Source organism: Artemia franciscana, chromosome 20 (assembly GCF_032884065.1).
Source record: "Artemia franciscana chromosome 20, ASM3288406v1, whole genome shotgun sequence".
Taxonomy (NCBI): Eukaryota; Metazoa; Arthropoda; class Branchiopoda; order Anostraca; family Artemiidae; genus Artemia; species Artemia franciscana.
In genome coordinates this window covers 35,314,001-35,340,957 of record NC_088882.1, presented here as the reverse complement: position 1 = coordinate 35,340,957, position 26,957 = coordinate 35,314,001, and the positions used below count along the sequence as shown (strand labels likewise).

Genomic DNA, 26,957 nt, shown 5'->3' with positions numbered 1-26,957 from the left:
CGTACAGAGTTTCAATTCCAAAGAGAAATGCTCCAAGAAAACCTTGGTTGAATTGAGTCCCTTTTGAGGTTGATTAATGAAAAAAAAAATGTTTATATAAAATCAAAAAGGATCGTACAGAAATAAATATAATGCGTTTTAAAAATTACAAAATTATTAAGAGGTAAAGACTCGTAGAGAAAAAGCTTATTATGAAGATTCATTTTAAAATTCTGATTCTCCCCGGAAAACTTGAAGTTTGATCAAGGATAAAATTGGACGAAATAAACCGTTGTCGCAAGAGTTGTCGCATCCCTAGGTATTATATGACATAAGAGAATGCATTCACGCAGAATGCATAAATATTATGTCCTTCCCTCTAAAGGTACGAGCATAGTTCTGGCCCCAGTTAATCTTGCAGAATTCCATAAGGTTATTAAAAATATAAAAGTGGTAATTCAATGGGATATGATGGACTATCAAAAAAGTTGTTAAAACATATTGCTGGAGTGATTTCTGAACCACTTGTTCATATTTTGAATTTATGTAACAGTTCAGGTATGTTTCCTAATAGATGGAAAACTACCCGGCTAATTCCGTTACATAAAAAAGGTGATAAATCTGATGTATATAATTATAGTCCCGTTGCAATTTTATCGCCTTTATCTAAAGTATTTGAAAAAATTTTAAAAGAAAGGATTGTTAATATTTTGGATAAGATAATTTTCTTTTACCAAATACCAGTTTGGATTTAGGGCAAGCCATTAGATACAAACACGCAGTTGCAGCTCTTTTATTAAAATTAAGTTATTAATTTTATTAAAATTCTTTTATTAATTTATTAATAAAAATTTAGATAATGATTTTTATATGGCTACTATTTTCTACGATGTTAAATAAGCATTTGACACACATTAAACCATGAAATTTTTTCTGACAAAATGGAAAATGGAGGCATAAGAGGGATAGGACTAGATAGTAAAATCAGATCTGTGTCGACGTAAAATTGCGGCAGATGTGGATGGAAAACTGTCGAATTTAAAGAGCCTTAATGATGTTGGTGTCCATCAAGGTTCAGTATTAGGTCCGCTCTTTTTTTTGATTTATATTAACGATCTTCTGCAAACTATGCTGGGAAATCTTATGTAATAAGTATAACTAAATGAATATAAACTATTACTGATTAAATGTTAAAAACCATTCCTTTACAAAAATCTAATTAATAAATCTTTATCGAGTTTTAGCCGATTCGACGAACGTCATTAAACCACAGAAAAGTACCTGGCAGGAAAAATGTGGTTTTTTGGGAAAGTATAAAAAATAAAGTTTTCTAGCCTTGGCGCTTGTTTTTCTTAAGTCATTTGTCGTCTAAAAAAGATAGAGCATAAGTAAGAGTGATTTAGGTTTTGTTAGGTATTTTTATAAATGTTATTGGTTGTCTCGTGCTTGCACTGCATTTTCAGTTAATACAGTAGTTGAAAGAGAACCTCGGATCCCTTAGTTTGAACTCGGTCAGGACCAGCGCATACTTGTCTAGGCATTTGGGATCGACTCTGGTGTTGCAGCTAAATACGCCTACGGCTGCTAGCACTGGGTGTTTCGAACCCGGCGGGCTCGCCTTAACAAGTGTTAAGAACCCCTGAAAAAGATTCACGCCAGGCAGTTGACCGTTTGGCTAGTAGTGCTTTCAGTCGCAGCGAACCGAGTGACCAAAGGGCATTACAATTAGTCTTGTTATTCTATTTACACATGAAACAGCTATATCTGATAATGCAAATACATCAATGGAAAATTTGATTGTAACTGTTACTTCAGTTAATCGATGATTTTCTTCTAATAATCTACGGTACTTGTGTATTATTTAGAACACACTCAATAAGTGAAGTTAGGTTCTTTCGTAAGACAGACTACGATGTAGGTACATTTTATGAGAGAATCCGGTTTCATAGCCACAAAGACACAACTCAAAGACAAAAGATTAGGTTAGAATTCTAAGTAGTAATTTTACAATTTTCCTAATGAAGTATACGATTTTCCTAATAAAGTATTATATCTTCATCATATTTTGTTTTATTTAATTAGCTTTATCAAACATTTGGGCTATATATTTGAATATTTGGGGTGGGGGGTGTTTGTGGGGCGCATTATATCAAATACCTAACTTAACCTAACCTAACCACCTCTATATATAAAATATGTAATTAAAATGTACCTGCATCGTAGCTTGTTTCAAGAAAGAACCCAACTTCACTTATTGAGTGTGTTCTGAATAATACACAAGTATCTAATCTACTACCAAATTATACTAAAACTGAAATTATGGCTTTTGGTCGTTCAAAACCCGTAACTCAATTGATTGCTTGTCAGGAGCTTCAGATTGGTGAGAATAAAATTTATAGGATTCAGTCATATTGTTTTTTAGGAGTTTTGTTGATCCATTGTTGTCTTTTCATAATCACATTGACCATTTAAGCGTCAGACTTGCATAAGATGTTGGATCGATGTACCGTGTGAAAAATATTTTACCGTTTTCGAACCTAAAAATAATTTACCACTCTTTAATTGCTTCGTACTTGAATTACTGCTCAATTGTTTATCTTAATACCTTTAGGACGCATTTAAAACAATTACAGGTACTACAAAATAGGGCATTAAGAATACTTACTTAACGGATTTAAAACGTATACGTGATGTAAATATTTCCTTATGGCATTTTCAAATTCAAAATCCTAATTATTTCTACAATAGATCTCTATCGATTTTGCCCCGTCTTTCGGCTGGTTGGTGGGATTATACCAAATTCCTTTTGTAAGATTTGAAAGGTCACTGTAGGTACATAATGCCATTCATTGCGAATAAATATAAGTTAAATGATAAAAATCAGATTGATTAATCCCAAAAATCTCATCTGTATTTAAAGAAGCAATTATTAAAGATTGTTTTTTAATGTTTATTTATTTACCTTTAATGATGTAATTTTGAAATTTTAAGAGTTTGTGATAATTTTCTTTATATATTTTGTTTTGGTCTCCATGATGAGACGGCCTCCCATGCCCCTCCTGCCCAACATTTCTTTCCTCCCTTTCTTTTTTTATTCCTTGTTTTCTAGGTTTTTGCTGTTATTGTTTTTTTTTTCTTAATTAAGTTAATTTTGCTATTATTATGACGAGATGTTTTGTTTGGCGTATGTCACATTATCTACACACTCAACCTTACAAGCATTGCTCTCTGTTGGGGGGTTAATGTTTTTGTATTTTTGAGTATACTAAATAAAGTATCTAAGCATCAAAAAACTAATATTTCTTGAAACTGACATAAAACATAAAAACAGGTTGGGTTAGGTTACCTAACCTAACCAACTCAGAAAATACTAGAAGGCTGTACCAGTTCCCTGGCTGTATTTACTTAAGTATCACCACCACTTTGGGGAGAAAAGCTTGCGGCAAAGAATTTTTTAGAGGCAAAAGTTTTCAAAAATTCACAAAAATCGGAAAAACAATTTTAAATTCAGTATTCTCTTTTGGATAATAACAATGACGGAAACACCGCAAACACTGTAAAACACCGATTGATTTTATCTTCTTTAAATTTTGTACGGCTTTTAATTATTAAATACTCAATTAATTTTTAGTTTTGATTTTTAAATTCTTAACAGCACTCAAAGGTGAATCGAATATTTCTATTCGAGTTTGTGATTATCCATTGACTGGTATATCAAAAAAAAAATTATGTAATTTTTATCTTTCAAGGGACAACATGTCCTTCTCAGCCCTATTCTGGGGCTCAACTAAAAAAAGACACTATTGAGCACATATAGCTAAAGCTCGTTTTAAGCCCTAGTAAATTAACAATCGGACTTAACTATAGAAATTAAATAGTAAATAATCTTTCCATCACAATGAATTCCCTGTTTTCAGAAAATTTCTTGTTATTTTCTTCCATTTTGGACGACTTTCAATTTTTCAAATATTTCTCAGCACTCATAGGTGATAAAAAATATTTTTATTCGAGTTTCTGCTTTTCTATTGACTGGTATAAAAAATGTTGACAAATAAACGACCTAAACTAATATCTAAATTAACCATAACAGATAGGAATTCAAAGGAGCCTTTTTTGGTAATTGTTTAAGGAAGATTTTGAAAATTTTCACTTTTAGTCAACATATCAGCCGGAATTCACGCAGGCACATCACCAATTCATTTTTGACAAATTAACGTCTCTTACCAGCACTTCATGACGTCTAGATGCGTTTCTTGCAGTCTTCTGCCAGAAATTATCTCAAAAATATTTGATAAGACTTACCTTTCACCAGCGAGTCAGTTAATAGGGAGACTACAGCCTCATTAATTTCTCCACTCAATCGCATGCCAGCAATTTCGCTTGTTATTTTACAGCTCAGTTCCACTGTATCCGTCTGAAGCTTTTGGACGAGTTCCAAGTGAGCATTACAAACTAAAACAGACAACAACTAGCTAAGATTCAATTTTAGTATTCCTCAGTAAACATTCTTCTTAAGCTAACTTTTATTAAGTTAGCCTAGCAAGAGTACAATCAACCCCAGTTTAAAGACAATCTAAACTTCATTAGAAAATTTTACTACTCAATAGTGTTTTTGGACGAGTTACAAGTAAGTATTACATACTAAACCATTAAACAATTACCCAACTTTTAATTTTTAATTCTTCGGTAAATGTCATTCTTGGGCTAACTGTAATTAAGTTAGCCTAGCAAGAGTATAATCAAACCCAGCTTAACACTGGTTTTATCCCCCAACCCTAAGACGTCAATTTCTTTCCTGATTTTTTATGTCTCAGGAATTATTTTAATTATTTTTTTCTAAATTTAGTTAAATTAGTACATTAGAAAGAAGTCCTAAACTTCATTCAAGATTTTACTCCTCAATAGTATTTTTGGACGAGTTACAAGTAAGTATTATGAACTAAACCATTAAACAATTACCTAACATTTAATTTTTGATTCTTTAACCCTTAAATAATTACCTAACTTTCGATTTTTAAATTTATCAGTAAACGTCTTTCTTAGGCTAACTGTAATTAAGTTAGCCTAGCAAGAGTATACTTAAACCCAGTTTGGACACTGGTTTTATCCCCGAACCGTAAGAGAGGGTTCGTCTCCTCCACAATACCTTGCTCTTTACGCTAAAATATTTTAAGTGATTTTAACTATTTATTCTACGGCCTTTGTGGTTCAGGGGTCATTTTAAAAAATTTGGGACAAAATTCAAGCTTTAGAGTAAAGAGCGGGATATTGACGAGGGGGGAACACCTCATATATGTAATAAGAATACACAAATATAGAAGTTCGTTACGCAAGTTAATTCGTAAGGTACGCATGTCTATTACTAACAAAAACGTTCGTAAAAAAAATCTAGTTGCATTTTAAGCAACAAAAAATTGGAGGGCAACTAGGCCCCATCCCCCTTTTTATATCAAAATCGTCTGATCAAAACTATGAGAAAGCCATTTAGCAAAAAAAATTGACATACAAATTTTGCTTTAATTATTCATGTTGCGGTGAGCCAAAATCAAAACATGCATTAATTCAAAAACGTTCAAAATTTAAATTAAAAAAAATTTTTTAACTGCAAGTAAGGAGCGAAATTAAAGCTAAAAAACGAACATAAATTATTCTGCATATGAAAGGGGTTGTCCCCTCTTCAACACCTCGTTCTTTACACTAAAGTTTTTTAATTGTTTTAAAAAGTAGAGTTGTGACAAAGAGTCAAACTTTAGCGTAACGAGCGGGGCGTTGAGGAGGGGACAACCCCTTTCATATATGGGATAATTTCTGTTCGTTTTAAGTTTTAGTGTCACTCCTTACTTGCAGTAAAAAAAAACTTGTTTTTTTATTTAATTACATGCTAAATCATTAAACAATTACCGAACTTTCAACTTTTTAGTTCTTTAGAAAACAGCTTTCTTAGGTTAACTGTAAATAAGCCTAGCATGAGCATAATCAAACCCAGTTTAAACACTGGTTTCAATTAAAATTTGTAAGACATCAATTTCTTTCTTGATTTTTATGTCTCAGGAATTATTTTCTTTGTTTTTTTTTCTGAAATCAGTTAAATTAGTACATTGGAATGAAGTCCTTAACTTTTTCAAGATTTTACTGCTAAATAGTGTTTTTGGACGAGTTACAAGTAAGTATTACATACTAAACCCTTAAATAATTACCTAACTGTCAATTTTAAAATGTATCAGTAAACGTCTTTCTTAGGCTAACAGTAATTGATTTACCCAAGCAAGAGTGTAATCAAACCCATTTCAAACACTGGTTTTATCCCCAGACCATAAGACGTGAATTTCTTTCCTGATTTTTACGTCTCAGGAATTATTTAATTGGCTTTTTTTCTGAAATCAGTTAAATTAGTACATTAAAAGGAAATCCTAGACTTCATTCATAATTTTACTGCTCAATAGTGTTTTTGGACGAGTTACAAGTAAGTATTACATAATAAACCCTTTAACAATTACATAACATTTAATTTTTTAACTCTTAAGTATACGTTTTTCTTGGGCTAACTGTAATTAAGTTAGCCTAGCAAGAGCATAATCAAACCAATTTCAAACACTGGTTTTATCCCCCAACCGTAAGACGTCAATTTCTTTCCTGATTTTTGTGTCTCAGGAATTATTTTAATTGGCTTTTTTCTGAAATCAGTTAAATTAGTACATTAGAAGGAAGTCCTAAGCTTCATTCATGATTTTACTGTTCAATAGTGTTTTTGGACAAGTTACAAGCTTGTATTACATAATAAATCTGATAATAAATAAAGCTGAGTCGAACTCAGCTCAAGCACTAGCTTTAATCACCCAGGTAGGTAACGCATCACTTTTTTCCTGGTTTTTATGCCTCAAAATTTCTTTACTTAACTGTCGCAATGAAATATAACCAAGGCTGTATGCCTCCTTTCACCAAAATGTTTGTCCGACTCGTAAAAACGTAAAAAAAAATGCATATAAAGAAATTTTTGACGCGTTTTTAATTTTTTTTATATTTTACAACTCTGGGCTATCCGGACTTTGAAAATTAAAACGGTAGATTTTGTGCTTTAGTTTATAGATACTTATCAAGTATTGTAACAGCATTTAAATCAATCCAGTTTTTGTTAATAAAAAAAATCACTCAGTAATAATTTATCCCCCCTTCTGACATTTTGCATTCCTAGACCCGGGCCTAGATTGTACCAACTGATTGTTAATATTTGAACTTTTCTGGACGCTGAGCATTGACAACGTTGACTTGTCGTCTTTGGTTTTTAATGTTCATCGTTCGACGTAGCAACACTGACAAAAATGTAATACAGCCTTAAAAATTTCGTAATTTTAAAACAAGTATTGTCAAGTATCTACATTAGTAATATATATCAAAACTCAACACTCGTAAAGGGGTTTTTGGTATTTTGTACTTAGTTGCCTGGGCTTCCATACTAATCCTCCCTGCTACTCCCTGCCTACATACTCCATTTTTCTTGATTGAATAAATAATTGTGTATAGGGACGTATACAGGATTTTTTTCTGGGGAGGGGTAAAAAACTTTAAAAACGCATCAAAAATTGGTTCATGTTCATTAATGTTACGTTTTTACTATTCGGACAAAATTGGGGGGAGGGGATATTTTTAGCCTGCTATTCTGTTCTTATATTACGTCGCAAATATTTTGTCTTTTCACCCTTTTTTGGTTTCAATTTCTTTGTATTTTATTTCTAATATAATTACAGGCTTCTTCATTGTATTACATTGGGTACTTTATATTTTAAAACTTTTTTTTAACAATTTTTAATATATTAGAATTTTTTCCTATAAGGAAGAGGGAGTCTCACGACCCACTTAAATTAGAATTTTTCACCAGAAGTCATTAATACAGGATCTCCCATCTAAGATAGGAGCATCGAAAGGAAAATTCAACCCAAGTTTGGCCAAACGGTTCTTAAGAAATTAAGACCTAAAACTGCGTAATTTTAATGCTTTTATACTCCCCCCCCCCACATTCACCAACTGAATCCTTTAGGCATTGAACAAATGTGTACATATAAAAAAGGGAGATACTCCTAGTAATTTTCTTGAGAGGGGAAGGGGCAAGGGAAGCAGCATTTATTTGTAACAAACAAATATTTAATACCATACTCTAAAACTTCGCCTGAATAGGCCAAGGCCATTCCCGGCAACAGGGCGTTAGGGTTACGGGTTTGAGTAGTCCTTGAAATGTGAAAATGAGTTTACCTTTAAAGTGTACCTTGAGTAGCTCTTAAAATGTGAAAATGAGTATACCCTGTTTCCTGATTTGGATGCAGGCCTGGTGCGCAAATACAGCTGAAACAATAATTAATATTCATTTTGAAAAGCAAAATCTGATTTTTTCTGGAAGTCTGGGCAGGAGGAGGGGGGAGGGGGAAGTAAAACAATACAATATACTTCTTCTTCCAGTTATCTTCTCTTACCTTGCTTAATACTTGAATCCACGACATCTGAGTATAATGATTTAGGATCTGACATTTTCAAATGCTGCTCACCATGTTCAATAATAGATGCTTTTAGAAGCAACACTTTTTCATTAAATTCAGTAAACAACTGTGTGCCTGCAAATGAAGAAACTAGTTATTTTCCAAAACGCAATTTCATACTGCGAATTCGTTAAAATCGAGCTTCAAAAAACGAAATAATGAACAAAAGGGTAAAACAAAAAAGGGTAAAAAGAGCGATACTAACACAAGCATAAACAAGAGCTAAGAGCTCATATGGCACTTGTGACGAGGCAAGAAGAGCTAAGAGCCAGGAGTCCATATGATATGAGCTCTAACAAAATTCTAAGGATCAATTGATTGATTTAAAAGGAAAATCAGAGGCTTAATGCCGGTCAGGATTTAAAATAAGAGCTCTGAGTCACGATGTCCTAAACATCAAAATTCATTAAGATCCGATCACTCACTCTTAAGTTATAAATACCTCATTTTTTTCTAATTTTTCCTCTCCCTTTAGCCCTCAAGATGTTCGAATCTGGGAAAACGACTTTATCAAGTCAATTTGTGCAGCTCCCTGACCCGCCTACCAATTTTATCGTCCTAGCACGTCCAGAAGCACCAAACTCGCCAAATCACTGAGCCCCTCCCCCCAACTCACCCAAAGAGAGCGAATCCAGTACGGTTACGTCAATCACGTATCAAGGACATTTGCTTATTCTATCCACCAAGCTTCATCCCGATTCCTCCACTCCAAGCGTTTTCCAAGATTTCCCCCTCCAACTCCCCCCAATGTCAACAGATCTGGTCAAGATTTGAAATAAGAGCTCTGAGACATGAATTCCTTCTAAATAAAAAATTTCATTAAGATCCGGTCACCCGTTCTTAAGTTAAAAATACCTCAATTTTTCAAATTTTTCAAAATTAACTCCCCCTAGCTCCTCCAAAGAGGACGGATCCGTTCCAATTATGTCAATCACGTATTTAGAACTTCTGCTTATTCTCCCCATCAAGTTTCGTCCCGATCTCTCCACTCTAAGCGTTTTCCAAGATTTGTGTTTCCCTCCTCCAACCCCCTATGTTCCCTGATCCAATTCGAGTCGAAAATTGAGCATCTGAGACACAAGATCCTTTTATATATACACACAGTTTCATTAAGATCCGATCACCTATTCGTAAGATAAAAATACCCCAATTTTCACGTTTTCCAAGAATTCCAGTTTCACCCCTCCAACTTCCCCAATGTCACAGGATCTCGCTGGAATTTAAAATTAGAGCTTTAAAGTACAAGATCCTTCTAAATATCAAATTTCATTAGGATCTGGTCACCTGTTCGTAAGTTAGAATTGCCCCATTTTTCCGAATTATCCAAATATGGTCATTCTAAATATGAAGTTTCATGAAGATCCGACCACTCCTTCGTAAGTTAAAAATACGTCATTTTTTCTAATTTTTCAGAATTAAACCTCCCCCCCAATAGAGTAGATCCGTTCCAATTATGTCAATCACGTATCTAAGACTGCTTATTTTCCACACCAAGCTTCATCCCGATCCCTCAAATCTATGCGTTTTCCATGATTTTAGGTCCCCCCAAACTCCCCCCAATTTCACCAGATCCGTTCGGAATTTAAAACAAGAGCTTTGTGACACGATATCCTTCTAAATATCAAATTTCATTGAGATCCAATCACCCGTTCGTAAGTAAAAAATACCTAATTTTTTCTAATTTTTAGAATTACCCCCCCCCCCCCAACTACCCCAAAGAGAGAGGATTCGTTCAGGTTATGTCAATCATGTATCTGGGACTTGTGCTTATTTTTCCCACCAAGTTTCATCCCGATCCCTCCACTCTACGTGTTTTCCAAGATTTTAGGTTTCCCCCTCCCAACTCCCCCCCCCCCCCCCAATGTCACCAGATCCGGTTAGGATTTAAAATAACAGCTCTGAGACACGATATCCGTCCAAACATCAAATTTCATCAAGATCTGGTCAACCGTTCGTGAGTTAAAAATACTTCATTTTTTCTGTTATTTTTCCGAATTAACGTCCCCTCCCCAGATGGTCAAATCGGGAAAACAACTAACTCTAATTTAATTTGGTCCGGTCCCTGATACACCTACCAAATTTCGTCGTCCTAGCTTACCTGGAAGTGCCTAAAGTAGCAAAACCGGGAGAGACAGACAGACCGACAGAATTTGCGATTGCTATATGTCACTTGGTTAATACCAAGTGCCATAAAAAGAAAACTGTGGGGCAAAAATATATACAGAAGTGAAGCCAGCCTGAATAAAAAAATCAAACATTTTTCACACTTTTGCATTAAAGTTGTCTATTTCTTTATTTAAGATTAAAACTTTGTACTATTTTTTTTTTTACTTATTTATCGTTATAATTTTGTATTACAAATTGTAATATCCCTTTTTTCCCCTTTTTTTTACTTCGGCAGGGTTTTCTTAGGGGGTCTAATAATTCAATGCGCCATTTACACTGTGTATCCTCACGACAAATTTCAGACTTAGACAACAAACCAACCTCTACTACCACCCCCAGACAGATTTTGAACAAAACCTTTTTTTTGGTATTTTCCATGAAAAGCATCTTTTTATGTATTTATTAAAAACAGAACATGAAGGTGGCCTCTTAATTAAATTAAATAAAAAAACTAGTTTTTTAACTGAAAGTAAGGAGCGACATTAAAACTTAAAACGAACAGAAATTACTCCGTATATGAAATGGGTTGTTCCCTCCGCAATCCCTCACTCTAGTTTTTTAACTGAAAGTAAGGAGCGACATTAAAACTTAAAACGAACAGAAATTACTCCGTATATGAAATGGGTTGTTCCCTCCGCAATCCCTCACTCTTTACGCTAAAGTTTTTAATTGTTTTAAAAAGTAGAATTGTGGCAAAGAGCCAAACTTGGGGTGTTTCAAATTTGGTTTAAAACAACGCTTTTTACCGTGTCAATTCTTACTCTTTTTGGGGTATAGGCTATTTTGTTTTGATTGAAAATATCTTCATACAACTCATTTTGAAAATTGGCAACAGATCTATATTCTCTGCGTAATGAGCTCTATGAATTTCTTACAAATCTGGCTGAGCAAATTTCATCAGAATCATTTTGAATACCTCTAATAAGAGTATCGTTTAGAATATTCCTGAGAATTTATCTATTTTTTTGTTAATAAATATATAATGAAAAAAGAAATCACTAATGCAACAGCACAAACACATAAAAAAAGACAGAAGGAGAAAAGGAAGACTGTTTTCCTACATTAGTAATTAACTATATGCTGAACGTTCACAAGTTTGTTAAGGGGATTTGATACTGTAAAGAATCAGCCTGTCTCGTCAATTATAATTTTTTTTAGCTTGTTTGGCCAAACTCCTTAGAATTGATTGGGTGGTCTTGTCATAACTTGTAGGGATTGGATAAGCGATCCGAATCATATTCAGAAAACTAAAGCCGACATTTACTTTCCTTGGAATTCCTTCTTTTATTAGAAAGTGTAAATTTAGGTTTTTTGATCAAAAGGAGCAAAATTTTCTTTTTAAATTTAGGAAAGGGTTGTCCCTAAAAACATTCTATTTTGGAAAATGCTCAAAATACACCGCAAAAGAAATGCAAATTTTCTGTGGTGCAACCCGCTTCAATTTTTTGCCAATTTTGCCATCAAAATTCTATTGTCTTTTCAACCAAAATTCATAATCAAATCGAGTCCCTTGATTTTGAATTAAAATCAAATTGTTGTGGGCATCAAGGCATAGCTAATTGTAAAAAAAAAAGCCAAGACAGATGAATTTACATTGTATGCAAATCGATTTTGTATGCAAATTGACACCTGATTCCCGCCACAAGCACAAGTACAAATTGATTGCACGTGGGCTAAGACATGTATACAAACAGAATATGGTGACAACCCCTGTTCTTGCATTTTATCGCTATTATCATATTTTGACACATTCATTTCTCTCCATAACCCCCCCCTATAAAATAGTCGTTTCTTTTACGTTTTTCTATAATTCGGGCAATGCTCCTCACAGGGTCATCCATTGAAAGGGGGAAAGGGGGCATTTGCCCCCTAGATTTTGGAATATACCTTATTAGGATATATTTTCTTTGAAAAATATCATTTTGTTGGTATTTTCATTCAAAGTGTTTTAAACAATATAATTTTTTTTTATGTCACATGTCACGTATCTTATTTTTTGTCACAGGAATGATTGCGTTTCATTGTAAATCCCCCACAATCGGACCGTCATTTATTACTGAGAATGCCAAAGGTAGAACGGCAGCTTTTATCGTTATTAAATAAAAAAAACTAGTTTTTTAACTGAAAGTAAGGAGCGACATAAAGACTTAAAACGAATAGAAATTACTCCGTGTATGGAAGGGACTGTTCCCTTCTCAACGCCCCGCTCTTTACGCTAAATTTTGACTCTCTCAATTCTAGTTTATTAAACAGTAAAAATAATTTTTTTCATTGTTTTTTTTATAGTAGGCCTAATGCTAGAAAATCCTGTGCCCCTTCATTGAATTTCTCTTTCCCCATGACATATTCCTCCAATAAAAAATCCTCCCACATAGCCCCCATCCTTCAACCCCCCCCCCCCAAACCAAAAAATCACCCTGAAAACGTCTGTACTCTTCCCAATAACCATTAATGTGTGTAAACACTGGTCAAAGTTTGTAGCTTGCAGCCCCTCTCCCAGGGTTTGTGGGGGAGTAAGTAATCCCCAAAGAAATAGTTATTATGGTTTTCGACTATGCTGAACAAAATGGCTATCTCAAAATTTTGATCCGTTGACTTTGGGGAAAAATATGCGTGGGAGGGGGCCTAAGTGGCCTCCAAAATTTTTTTGGTTACTTAAAGTGACCAAAAATTCCGTTAGAATGAGCCCTTTTGCAACATTCTAGGACCACTTTTGTCGATACGATGACCCCTGAAAAAAAATTAAATAAATAAACACGCACCCGTGATCGGTCTTCTGGCAAAAAAATACGAAGTTCCCCATTTTTGTAGATAGGAGCTTGAAACTTTAGCAATAAGGTTCTCTAATATGCTGAATGCGATGGTGTGATTTTCGTTAAGATTTTATGACTTTTAGGGGGTGTTTCCCCCCTATTTTCCAAAATAAGGCAAACTTTCTCAGGCTCGTAACTTTTGATGACAAAGACTAAATTTGATGAAACTTATATATTTAAAATCAGCATGAAAATCCAATTCTTTTGATGTATCTTTTAGTATCAAAATTCCGTTTTTTAGAGTTTCGTTTATTATTGAGCCGGGTTGCTCCTTACTACAGTTCGTTACGACGAACTGTTTGAAAAATGAAGAAACAGGATGTGAGGAATTTTTAAGGGAGTGTGAGGAAGGCACACTTCCTCTGAGGGTGAGAGGGAGGCAAAGCAAAGTGCCGTCAAATTAAGGAGTATAGAGGGGAGGGACATTTTTTTTAAATCAAAAGGGGAGAGGAATTCTTTTGAATTTTTCAATGAAAAAAAAATCAATGATACTACTCCCATAAAAATTATTTTTCAAAACCAGGCGGGGAGAGCAAGTAACCACTCTCCAGTTGCACAAGCAGTTATTTCAGGAAGATTAAGATTGCTTTTCTTGGAGGGAGAACCATAGTTTAGAGACGGAAGGTAAATTTGTCTTCATTTTTAGTTATTTGTTATTTATAGATCATTCAATATATTTATACTTCGCTATATATGTGCTTCATTGTTATTATTATTATTATTAATTGCTTATGATAAAAAAAAAAAAATTCTGTCCGTTTTTCACGAGTGCATTTTTCTGCATTTCTTCCCTATAGGCTATTATTGATTTAAAGATTACGTGATTGTGATAACCGCCAGTGCATGTTAAGTCTTCTCACGTGGCTCTTTATCAATACAGTTGTGATTTTTTCGTAACAAATTAATTCAAAAGTAAAACAGTTCAAAACAGAGATGAAACCTTTTTATTGACAGTGAACAGATACAAAATTTAACTAAATTAAATAAAAAAAACTAGTTTTTTTAACTGAAAGTAAGGAGCGACATTAAAACTTAAAACGAACAGAAATTATTCCGTATATGAAATGGGTTGTCCCCTCCGCAGTCCCACGCTCTTTACGCTAAAGTTTGACTCTTTGCCACAATTCTACTTTTTAAAACAACTAAAAACTTTAGCGTAAAGAGCGTGGGACTGCGGAGGGGACAACCCATTTCATATACGGAGTAATTTCTGTTCGTTTTAAGTTTTAATGTCGCTCCTTACTTTCAGTTAAAAAAACTAGTTTTTTTTATTTAATTTCTGAACGTTTTTGAATTAATGCATGTTTGATTTTGGCTCTCCGCACATAAATTATTGAAATGAAATTAGTATATTAATTTTTTTTTGGCTAAATGGCTTTCTCTTAATTTTGATCAGACGATTTTGAGAAATAAGGGGTGGGGAAGGAGGCCTAGCTGCCCTCCAATTTTTCGGCTACTTAAAAAAGCTACTAGAACTTTTAATATTCAACGAACGTTTTTATTAGTAAAAAAATATATGTAACTTAAGAATTAACTAACTTACGTAACAAACTTTTATATTCTTATATGTTTATTATGTGTACGAGGGGGTACCCTCGTTAATACCTCGCTCTTTACACTAAGTCGTAAGTTTTGTTCCAATTCTTTAAGAATGACCCCTGAATCAAATAGGCCGTAGAATAAATTGTTGAAATCACTAAAAATATTTTAGCATAAAGAGCGAGGTATTTATCTCCTCCTAAATACCTCGCTCTTTATGCTAAAGTATTTTTAGAACCCTTCATATGCCTAATAATCTCTGTTTGTTTTAAATTTCAATACTATTCCTTACTTTCATTTGAAAAAACGTTTTCATGTTTATTTTTTCATTGTTTTTTTTTTATAGTAATGCTAGAAAATCCTGCGCCCTTTTCATTGAATTTTTCCCCCATGGCATATTTCTCCAAGGAAAGATCCTCCCACATAGCCCCCTCCCTCAACCCTACCCCCAAAACCAAAAAAATCCCGCTGAAAACGTCTGTACACTTCCCAATAACCATTATTATATGTAAACACTGGTTGAAGTTTGTAACTTGCAACCCCTCCCCCAGGGGCTGTGGGGAGTAAGTCATCCCCAAAAACATAGTTATTAAGATTTTCGACTATGCCAAACAAAATGGCTATCTCAAAATTTTGATCCGTTGACTTTGGGAAAAAAATGAGCGTGGGAGGGGGCCTAGATGCCCTCCAATTTTTTTGGTCACTTAAAAAGGGCACTAGAACTTTTCATTTCCGTTAGAATGAGCCCTCTTGCGACATTCTAGGACCACTTGGTCGATACGATGACCCCTGGGAAAAAAAAAAAAAACAAAAAAAAAAACAAACAAATAAACACGCATTTTGCCTTCTGGCCAAAAATGCAAAATTCCACATTTTTGTAGATAGGAGCTTGAAACTTCTACAGTAGGGTTCTCTGATACGCTGAATCTGATGGTGTCATTTTCGTTAAGATCCTACGACTTTTAGGGGGTGTTTCCCCCTATTTTCCTAAATAAGGCAAATTTTCTCAGGCTCGTAACTTTTGATGGGTAAGACTAAACTTGATGAAACTTATATATTTAAAATCAGCATTAAAATGCGATTCTTTTGATGTAGCTATTTATATCAAAATTCATTTTTTTAGAGTTTTGGTTACTATTGAGCCGGATCGCTCCTTACTACAGTTCGTTACCACGAACTGTTTGATATTTCGAACACATATACAGTGTTCATCATCAGCAGTAAAACTGCTGTTTTACTGAGCTTTACTGCTGATGATGAACACTGTATATGTGTTCGAAATATCCAGTTAAATTTTGTATTTGTTCACTGTCAATAAAAAGGTTTCATCCCTATTTTGAACTGTTTTACTTTCGTCATGGAAAGGCAGTGTGGTCTTCGAAGTTATCTACAAATTAATTCAATCTAATCTATGGATTTTGCATAAGACTCTCAGCAAGGACTCACCATTTCGTCTTTACTGGAACCTTTCACGAAATGATTTACTAGCTGGCGTGACTATAATATTGTCCGTGGCAGATCAAGCGAAGACGCAGGCGCTCAAGAAAACAAGATCTAGCGTTAGCACCAACTCGAATGGAGAATTTGAGGCACAGCAAAAGTTTTCCCAACAAGACTGAGGGTGAATATAATTTCATAAGACTAAAGTTTCACCGAAGGCAATAGACTCGTTATGAGATTTTTTGCATACAAATGTTTTAGTAATTTAGAAAAACCACCGATACTGAACCACTTGTGCTTGGTTCAGGAAATAACCTGAACTGCATATTTCCTGGATTAGACAACGCCATCTCTTGGACTAACAATTTCTAAACAAGAAGGGTGTTATTACCAGCCATGGTGTAGGGTCCTACCAACAGGTCTGCAGTAAATTTTAGTGTTATTTAGGATTTTTCCTAGCCCTGGAGTGGTTGGCAACAGATTATTTTTGAGGCAAAGGAATTACAAGAACTGTAACAGGTTTGGCTAACAACTTTTTTTGATATTCATCCTGTCATAGCTGGAATTAGGTATTATCATAGAAGCAATGTCGTACTCAACATGTATCTGCTCCGAGCTGATATATTTGGGTTTCAGATAACAGCTACTAAAGTAAAGATGAAAGCCATCTTTCATCTGCCAACATTAACAATTTTCTGCTGGGGGGATTTTACATGGGTAGAATTTTCCGTGCGGAGAATTTTCCATGGGGAGAACTTTCCGTGGGGAGGGAAATTTTCTGCTGGGTGGGATTTTCCGTAGGGAGACTTTTTTATGGGGAGACTTTCTTGGGGAGGGAAGTTTCCAGGGGGTGAAGTTTTTCAGGAGAAGTTTACAGAGGGTGAATTATATTGGGGGTATTTATATTTATATATGTCTTGTTTTCTCTTTGCTAACACAGGAGAATAATTATAGTCTGACATCACACTGGCTATACATGAAGTTCGATAAATACCAAAGAACGAAAAAAAAGAAAAAAAACAGAAGGAGGATGATTCTCAGCAACGGAATAAAACGGAACAAAGAGGTAGATAATTCGGCAAAGACACCTGCTAAGCTGTCCATGGTGCAAACGAAAATCCAACCATTCGATGTTACCCAAGCAGAAAGAACATAACGACCGAAAAAAAAAACAAGTCATGTTCTTTCCATTAGTCGTTTTTGTTTTCGTCAGTCGATAGAAGAGGACCAGACAAGGGATTCGTAAAAATGGCTTTTTGTTTTGATGTTCATCTTTCCCCTGTTCCTGGGTGACTCAGAGATTAGGAAGAAGACTGCGGAACTTACCAGGCATCACTGACTTGATGCGGAACTGCGGAACTGACTGACTGCGGAACTAACTTGATGTATCACTGCATCCCCCAAACAATGTCTACAATGGATGACATGTATTTATACTCCTCAACTGTTTAAATCCGGCAGAGATTCAGTGAGATCAACAGGAGTTGTCATTAAGATATGGTTTATTGAGAAGGCTAAGCAAATTTTGTATTGTTTACTGACAACACACATGTCGTCGTTTTCAGTTTTTCATAACAATTAGATCTTCGGCGATTAAACTTAAAAAAAAATATGGATTTAAAACTAATCCGGTTGGGTTGCCAACTGGACACATTTTATGTCAAAAAGACGCATCCCAATGTGCCAGGACACAATGGCATATAAGGGCAAAATAGAGATATATTTTAGAAATTTGGACATGAAAGGGCAAAAAGGGACATATTTTGTAAATTTTTGACACAAAACAGAACACTTCCCAATTGGATATGTATTTTGATAAAAAAAAATTACTTTTCACCAAAGAAGTGCTTTCGCTCGTTTTTAGCATCTTGGTGGAAGTTAGAACTTTGACTCTTCAACTAAATAAGACTCCTCCAAAGTTTATACAACCGCCACTTCCATAAAAACCATAAATGTCCCCGAGGCATAACTCAAAACACTTTCTTCCATGTTTTGGGAGTTTGTTTCAACCCCGAAAGCCTTGTTATACGATACCTGGACAACTTTGAATAAAATGGCCGTCTCAAGTTTCTATTAGATGCATTTCTGGACAATACAACGTGCGTGTGGGGATGGAGGGTAGGAGTGGGTAGCTGCCCTCCGATCCCGTTGACTCTTAAAAAGGAAAGTAGAACTTCTGATTACCCATCGAATGAGCCCCCTCCCGACATTTATCCAAAAAATCGATGAAATGAAAACGGTATTGCTAAAAATTGCGTAAGTAAAGTATTTTTTCCTAAAATGAAGCATTTACATGTTTATATGTAATTTATATGTTGTTATATGCATTTACATGTTTATATGTAATTTATATGTTGTTATATGTAATTACATGTTTATAAGCATTTACGTATTTCTTTTGTTTTTGTTAAATTTGATGCTAACTGGTTGCTTTGGAAGTGGTTTACAAAGAGATTTTTTAATCTCTTTAGATGAAAATTAGATGCACGGTGCAATTAATCTACGGTATTATATATGGTGCAATTAAAGATGCACGGTGCAATTAATCTACTATATATTAATCTACTATATATTAGATGCACGGTGCTATTAATCTCTTATAGGTAAATCCCCTGTTATATAAATAATAAGTATTTTTGCTTTCGAAGAATTATTTTAAGGTAAAATCTAGTCTGCACAAATAGGCTAAGGTAAATAATTAAAATAATTTTCTAAAGCATCAAAATAAAAATATAGAAAAACGATAACAATATTTCAGATAGGACCATGAAAAATAACAAGTTTTTTTCATTAATAATAGTAAAAGCCTGGATATTTCGGCTTTGCATCCGGAAGCCTTTATCAAAAGGGGGCGGGGATCAAACAGAAGTAGGCCAAACTAGGTTGTAACTCTGATATATCACAATGCAGTAAAGTAACAGTAGGAGCACAGTTAGTAGTTGGTTTGATAATGGAACCTAGCAAAATGAAATAGGTCCAGTACATATACCGAAAAAAATAATAGATAAATATAACCTAGGTCAAAAGAATTATAATTAAATAAAGGTCATGAATGGTGGTGACATGATACTGCTTCCTAAACCCTCCCATACATTTTAAAACACCCGACGGAACAAGTCTCAAGCAGTTTAGGGCCAAACAAAAAGTCGAACGCTAGATGGCGCTGCTGGTATTTCCCTTCGGGACTAGCGCCAGTTTCCTCTCAATTATCCCATATTCTATTCTCAACAATAAAAACAAGACTACACATAGGACACGTCCAACTACAAGCTGGCCTGATTTGGCCTAAAAAATGCAACTCTCGTCTAGATTTGAAAATGTTACCTAATCAACCAAAGAGTAAGGGTAACTTATAAGAGTGAGAACTGGCGCTAGTGCAGACAAAAAAAAACTATCAGCACCATCTAGCGTCAGGCAAAACTCGGCATTTTCCAGGGTAATAATAATAATTAACTAATTTTAATAATCAATTTAGTCATTGTTCTTGGTAAAACACGGGTATTAATACCCTAATTAATGAGGATGACAGGTGGTTTCGTATTAAATCGGGATTTAAGCAGGTCTGTGTTCTATCTCCCTTCATAGGGATCATTTTTATGGACTTCGAAGATGAAGATTAGCTGGAAGTTTTCCAGAAAAATTGCCTACAGATTGTTCTGGGCACCCGGCTGACTCACCGTATTTCAAACAATAGACCGCACAATAAGTGTAGTTCAATCCCGCTTTCTAGGGCTATATTGGGAGAAACGTTGAGATGGCTAGGGCACGTTCTGCGGACAAAGGATGACAGATTGCCGAGGATTGTACTTTTTGGTCAACCCTCTAGGGCTAAACAGAAAGCAGGTTGTCCGCGGTTGGAATGAGACGATGTCACAAAGAAAGATTTAAGGAAAATGAGAACCTCCTGGGAGGGTGTAAAGAGGGGGACTTTGAACAGATTGGGACGGAGGAAGAGCGTGCGTAGCTGTGTTGGCCTCAGGCGGCTACTTGCTGCAATGAATTGTTAATAGTGAGTTGTTAGTAGAATATTGATAATGTCTGATTTCAGTTCCAGGCGAAAAATAATTACTAAGTTTAAAAAATGTCAGGTGTTGCCAAACGCTAGATAACGTTGATAGTTTTTTGTTGTTGACTCTAGTGCCAGTTTCCACTCTTTTAAGTTACCCATGCTTTTTGTATTCAAAATTTATTATACAAACTTTAAAAATATTACACCCTGTGCAAAGCATATGTGCAGTACCGATGAAATACTTACATTGAGCTCTGTATCTTTTAGCGTAATGTATGAACAAATCTTTGTTATTATTGCCACTGCTGCTACTACGTCTGCCATCCATGCTGCCACTACATTTCTGTTGTTGCTCACCACCCATATCGTTATCCTGTAATATAAGAACAAGTTTAAAATTCACAAGAAAAAACTGAACAAAAATAAAAGGTCCAACCATCTACTTCTATAACCGATGAATAACTAATTGATGGGCAATATAGTAGCAAAAAGGCAGATATACTAAAAAAAAAACAGGCCCGTTTCTGTGGATGCTTGCATTAAGCAGGCTTAGTTTTGACTTGATTTTTGGAGGAGCAAACTTAGCTGGGGGGAAAACTGACCTAAGCCCCTGAATATAATATGCTTTAATTTTATGGGAAAGAGACATGACTGCCACTCCCCTAAAATTACATCACATTTTTTCCCCTAGATTTGTATTTAATTCATTTTTGTTTTATCAAGATACGAAGATAAAAGATTAGTTTCTTCTCCTTCCGATGTTGGAAGTCTTTGAATTTACGTTAATCAATGTAGCCGTCCAATGTCTTCGGGTAGGGTATTTCTTGTTTGTTTACGACGGTTTTGCAGATGACAGAGATGTAGGATAAAATTTATGGTCTTTGGGACCAATTTACTTTTATGGAACGAAGAATGCGAGTGAAGCTTGAGGAAAAGATTGTTTTATAGCTTTCTTAAAGGGCAATTTAGTTGTGACATGTTTTCTTTTTTCGTGGGGTAATAAAGTGCACTCATCTCTAACGATAATTCTGGTAAATTATTGAAACTTGCAATGAATTTTTTTAAGGAAATGAAATTGTACGTACTCAAAATTTTAGTTCAACTATATTATCTGAATTTGTCATAAAAATTGAATTAGAATATTTTGTAATTTTTTTTCAATCTAAGGAAATATCAGCAAAAATAATGACTCATATCGAAGAGGTTGGCATTCTCCGCCACGAATCCCGTCGCGTCATTTGTTCTGCCACACGTGGCCTTAGCTCCCACGCCACGCTTAAATAAGAAATATGATTTATTTCTGAGAATGTTTATGGTAACCCCGAATGGGTTGAACTCAGTTTTCAGTCAATAAACACACAAAAAGCAAATGTAGTAAAAAATGTCAAAGTCAGGAAAAAATGTTTCAAAATGTCAAAGAAGATGTAAACAAATTAAAAAAAAAAATGTCGTAAAAAGGGAATAGAGTGGGGGGGGGGAGAGGATTCATATCAACTATGCACGGAACGGAAGTTACATGTCTTTCGGTGGAAAATTTTCGTGGTGCAAACAAATTCCTTAAAAAAGTCGTAAAAAGGGAAGAGAGTGGGGTTGGGGGAGAGGATTCACTTAGTTAACATACGAGCTATGCACGGAACGAAAGTTCTATGTCTTTCGGTGGGAAACTTTGTTTTTTGAAAAGGAGGATTTTTGTTGAAGCGGAGCGAAGGATGTGGTGTTGAAGGGGGTAGGAGTGGGAATTGACTAGTAAAAATGTAATTCGTTCGGGGGTTATGATTTTTTCTTGTTAAAAGTTTTCTTGTTTTTTCCTGGCGGAACACCAGGAAATTTTTGTTTTTTCTTTTTTCATGATATGGATGTTAATTGTATATTACGCCATGCGTGACATTTTTCCGTCCATACGATGTATGTGCAACCTGATGCTCTCGGGCTTTAAATATGTGCAATCCTCGACAAAAACAAGGAATTTGGATTGAAGGAAAGTTTTTGGGGAACGAGATTCACTTATTGAACCAGAAATGTAAAGTATTTAAGTTTTAGCTTACTTTTTCGAGATTTAAACAGGATATTCAGATACCCCCCCCCCCGTTACTGCATAAGGTGCTTATTACTTATGAAGGAACCAGGAGTCTTCTTGACTGTCATGTAGGATCTCTTTGACTTATTTGCTTCTTGTCGATTGATTTGCCGTCAACATCGCCAGTGGAATCCACTTGATTGGTCATCCATAACCGACCCCGACCCCCCTCCAATAGGTTAAAGTTTGACATGACCAGGTTCCCAACGGTAAAGGAGGATGGTTCGAACCTATGCAATCTTAATTCGGACATTCAGCCGAACGCTAATTTTTTGGCTCTGCCATTTTTTGCAGCCATCTGTCCTGCCAGGAATTCTGGAGCACGGCTGGCTTACTTATCGACAACTGCGCCAATTTGGGAATCTTGTCACTTGCTGTGCCGCAGCAAAATTTGCCACTCTTTTATTCATAACGTATTTAATTCATCATTTGATGTCTGGCGTATATCAAACATGGGCGTCCATAAGCTGTATTTTAGGGTGGAGGGGGGCTTGCCTGGTCTAACCGACAATTCCAATGCTGTATAATAGAAATCTAAACAAAAATATAAAAATATAAGGTACCGTCATTCAGCCAGGGGGCTGGAGCCCCCCCCCCCCTATATGGGTGCCCAGGATATCAAATACTTTGACGCAAAAAACGAGATATTTTTTTATCATTCGGAACACATTCAAGAACTTTGCTGTTAGATCTGAGAAAACCGGTTTTTCTTGTCTGCAATCGGCTTAAATTAGCTTAGGCTTAGTGATGAAAGCTATGATTTAGGTATATTTCAATTAAATATTTAATAGATAGAGGTGGTTAGGTTGGGCATTTAACATAGTGCGTTCTGGGCGGCCTGATTTCCATAATTCTTTGTATTTCCATAATTTTGCTACTAAAGTATTATATTTTCATCATATCTTGGTATATTTAATTATGATTTACCTAAATTCACTTATTGAGTGTGTTCTGGATAATACACAAGCGCCAAAAAAGAAAAAAGAAAAGATAACCGAGCCGATTTGACGTGTTGTTACATCTGCAAAAAAAAAAGAAAACGGAAAATATCGTTTTTTATTTAGAGAAGCAATGGCAAGACTCTCCTGAAATTAAGCCATCCCGATACGGAAAAACACGATCATTAATAATAGAATTCTCCCTGCTTTTCAGAAAATCACCCCCTTCACGTTACAACGAGTTGTTATGAGTAGCGTATTCTTCAATTTTTCTTACTAATAGGGAAAGACCATCTGGCTTTTCTCACCGTAATATAAATACATTTGTCACATAATATGTAAGCTGTTATCCTATTTCTAGGCTAAGGGGCAAACTGGGTCGCCACACCTTTGAGTAATTGGTGGGTTAACAGGCGAAAACCCAGAAATACCCAGATCATTATAGTATAATACTGCACATTTCAAACACTTAAAACCCTCCGAAAAATTATTCGGTGTTCTTCTTAATTCTGGCTACTTTCACATATACTTAGTAAAACTGTACCTGAAGCCCTCCTAAATCCATACTAGGGGAATGGATTTAGGAGGAAATCAAGCATAGTTTTACTATACCATACAAGACAAGTATAGTTTTACTATAGTTTATAAGACAGGGGCGTAATTTGCTAATGGGTAGGGGACAACTTCTTCCTCCATAGCTCAGTTTGCTGCCCCCTCGACTTCAATTTTCCCCTCCCCCCTTTCCAGCTGAAATTTAGTTTCTAGAAAAAAAATTGTCAAAATTAAGATAAGTCTACATAATTCAAACATGCAGAGAAACAAATCAGTTTTCTTTAGTATATATTTGGCATTATGGTACTATATGGCTCATTTTTCGTTTTTCCTTGTCATTTTCACTTGGTTTGGGAAAATTGGCTCCAACTTTGCCTCCCCCCCCCAGGATTCTGACGAAATTACGCTACTGTTGCTAGATTAACCTGTTTGTGATTCCGACTCCCTCTCGAGGAAAAAACGCACAGATACCTCCCAGGGAGGCTCTTAGAGAGACAAAAGTGGTACCACATTGCAGGCACATACCCCCAAATGACCTCTTCATGGTCATTGTCTTTGTCAGGTGAATTGGCTATGGGCCGATTGATCCCTTACAAAATCTTAGTATTTTGAAGATGTTCCTTTAATTCCTTACTTTTATCACCAAGGCTGTTTCCAGGGGGGTTAGGGGGTTTGAACCCACCTCCCCGAAATGTCCTCCCAACTCGTAAAACGCAACAAAAATGAATATAAACAAATTGTTGGTGCCTTTTTAATTTTTTTGTAACCCCCTCCTCCTGAAAAAAAATCCTGGACATGGCCCTGTTTAACACAAAATTCACTTTTTAATAGTATTTCTTTAAATACCCCCTCCCCATTCTGGAACACTTTCTCTAGTTTTGTCTGTGCTTTGCTGTGCATCCGGCTACACATTGAAATAATTTTATATAATTAATGAAATAATTTAATAATATAACATAGTTTAGCAGCTGAACTATATATATCTTCGAAAACTAGGAAGAAACGGACAATGAAAAAGACCTTCATTTGCAGTTATGATTTTTTGTTAAAAAAAGGGGGGCTAAAAATCACCTAAACACATGGCACCAAACAACTCAAGAGGGCGTAACTCCCCTTTGAAGGTGTAATGGTAATTAACAGATTGCTAGTTTTTGATTTTTTAGGGACGGTAAGCTCTGGTAAATTCAACTGATTGATTTGCTTATTTGTTCCACGGTTTACAAAATTGTAAAAACTGCTCTAAAAACTTCATAATGTTTAAACAACCAAAAAGGAAAAGGTAAATATTTCGTTGCTCATATTATTGACCTTCAAATAAACTGAATGTATCACTAGATGCTATTTTTTTATTCTTTCTGAATATGATAACCGATTTTCATGGAAATTTAATTTTAAGCCCTTTTAGGATCCTTGAAAATAATAATTTCATTCTATATTTTTTTGAATATAAAAATGAATATAAAAATGCGTTATAGCATTTGTCTCGAACTTACTATTTCACTATAAATCCATTTTTATTAGTTGTATAAATTCGCGAATATCGATTTGTCAAGATTAAATGAAATCTAATGAAATCTTCAGCTATGAAAACAGTTATATAACATTCTGCAACAGGTACTTAAAAGTTGCAGCCAATCAAGTTTCCTGATTAAACATAAAATAAACGGTTCTAATTAAAACGGTAACGGTTGCTACGTTCCCAAGATCTTATCTTACCCACGCTAAAAATGGTAGATTTTATTGCATGAATTGGTCACATTTGAAACCATGATCATGTGCTGGACACTATTCTCAACAGTCTTCAGTATTCACAGGTGATATGAAGCTGCCACCAGAAGTTGACCCGTCTTGGATCCTACTGTCCTCTCCAAAAACTACTGTCCTACAGATTCCAATGATTTGTAGGACCGGGCAAAACTTACTAGACAGGCCTTATAGAGCCCCAATATCCCCTCCCCCAGCTTACAGTAATAATAAAAATAGAGACGGTTCCCTTCAACCACATATGACAAAAACTGGCTGAGTGGTTAAACTTCTATAACCGATAAATTTAAGTAGCTCCTCACCAATCACTAATCTTCAGCTATGAAAACAGTTATATAACATTCTGCAACCTATGTCAAATCATGTATCTATGCCAAAAATGTGCTTATTTTTCCCACCAAGTTTCATCCCGATCCCTCCACTCTAAGTGTTTTCCAAGATTTTAGGTTCCCCCCTCCCAACTCCCCCCAACGTCTCCAGATTCGGTCGGAATTTAAAATACGCTGCTTCGCAGCAGTTTCCAGTTTAGACAGGTGGTGACGAAATTAAACATTTTCCAAAATCAGTAATTGCTTCAGAGGTAAATTACACTGCAAGCCCTTAAAAAGCTAAAAGAGCTTAAAACAGCCCATAGCTTACAAAAGTTTAAAAACATTTTTCTAAGAATTGGCTAGTGAGGAAAAATTGCCATTTGTAGCCAGGAATGGTGGCTTAATTATTATTTTCCATTAGTCTTCATACTAAAATGTTATGTTGACAACAAATGTGCAGGAATTTTTAAAAGAGCTAGAAACCCTTAAAAATGAGGTCAATTTTGCTGCGATGTCATTTTGAGGGGTTTCATGCTCTTTTTAAAAATTCCAACAAATTTGTTTTCAAAATAACATTTTATTGTTTGGACAAAGGAAATAAATGACTACCATATTTGAATCAGATACAAATGGCAATTTTTTTCACAAGAAATTATTTTTAGGAATATATTTTTAAACTTTTGGTTAAATGAACTGTTTTACCTTTTGGGACCCCTTAAAGACTCAAAATGGAATCTCCCCCAGAAGCCATTATTGAATCATGAAAGAGCAAAAAAAAGCACCAAGTAGCCTAATGTATTCATTTTCATCCTAGCTAAATAATGCTGAAAACTGCAAATTT

The 26,957-nt window shown here is 35.1% G+C and overlaps 1 protein-coding gene across 2 annotated transcripts in view; it reads right to left on the bottom strand.

Annotated features, from left to right (window-relative positions):
* Nucleotides 1-26,957, bottom strand: part of LOC136040181 (uncharacterized) — an 86,971-nt gene that overhangs the window by 21,563 nt on the left and 38,451 nt on the right. For both annotated transcript variants that reach the window (XM_065724330.1, XM_065724331.1), the window contains exons 4-6: nucleotides 20,721-20,847; nucleotides 8,445-8,582; nucleotides 4,282-4,431 (exon numbers count right to left, since the gene is read on the bottom strand). In XM_065724330.1, coding sequence (XP_065580402.1) covers nucleotides 4,282-4,431; nucleotides 8,445-8,582; nucleotides 20,721-20,847 — 415 coding nt within the window. The remainder of the gene's footprint in view (nucleotides 1-4,281; nucleotides 4,432-8,444; nucleotides 8,583-20,720; nucleotides 20,848-26,957) is intronic.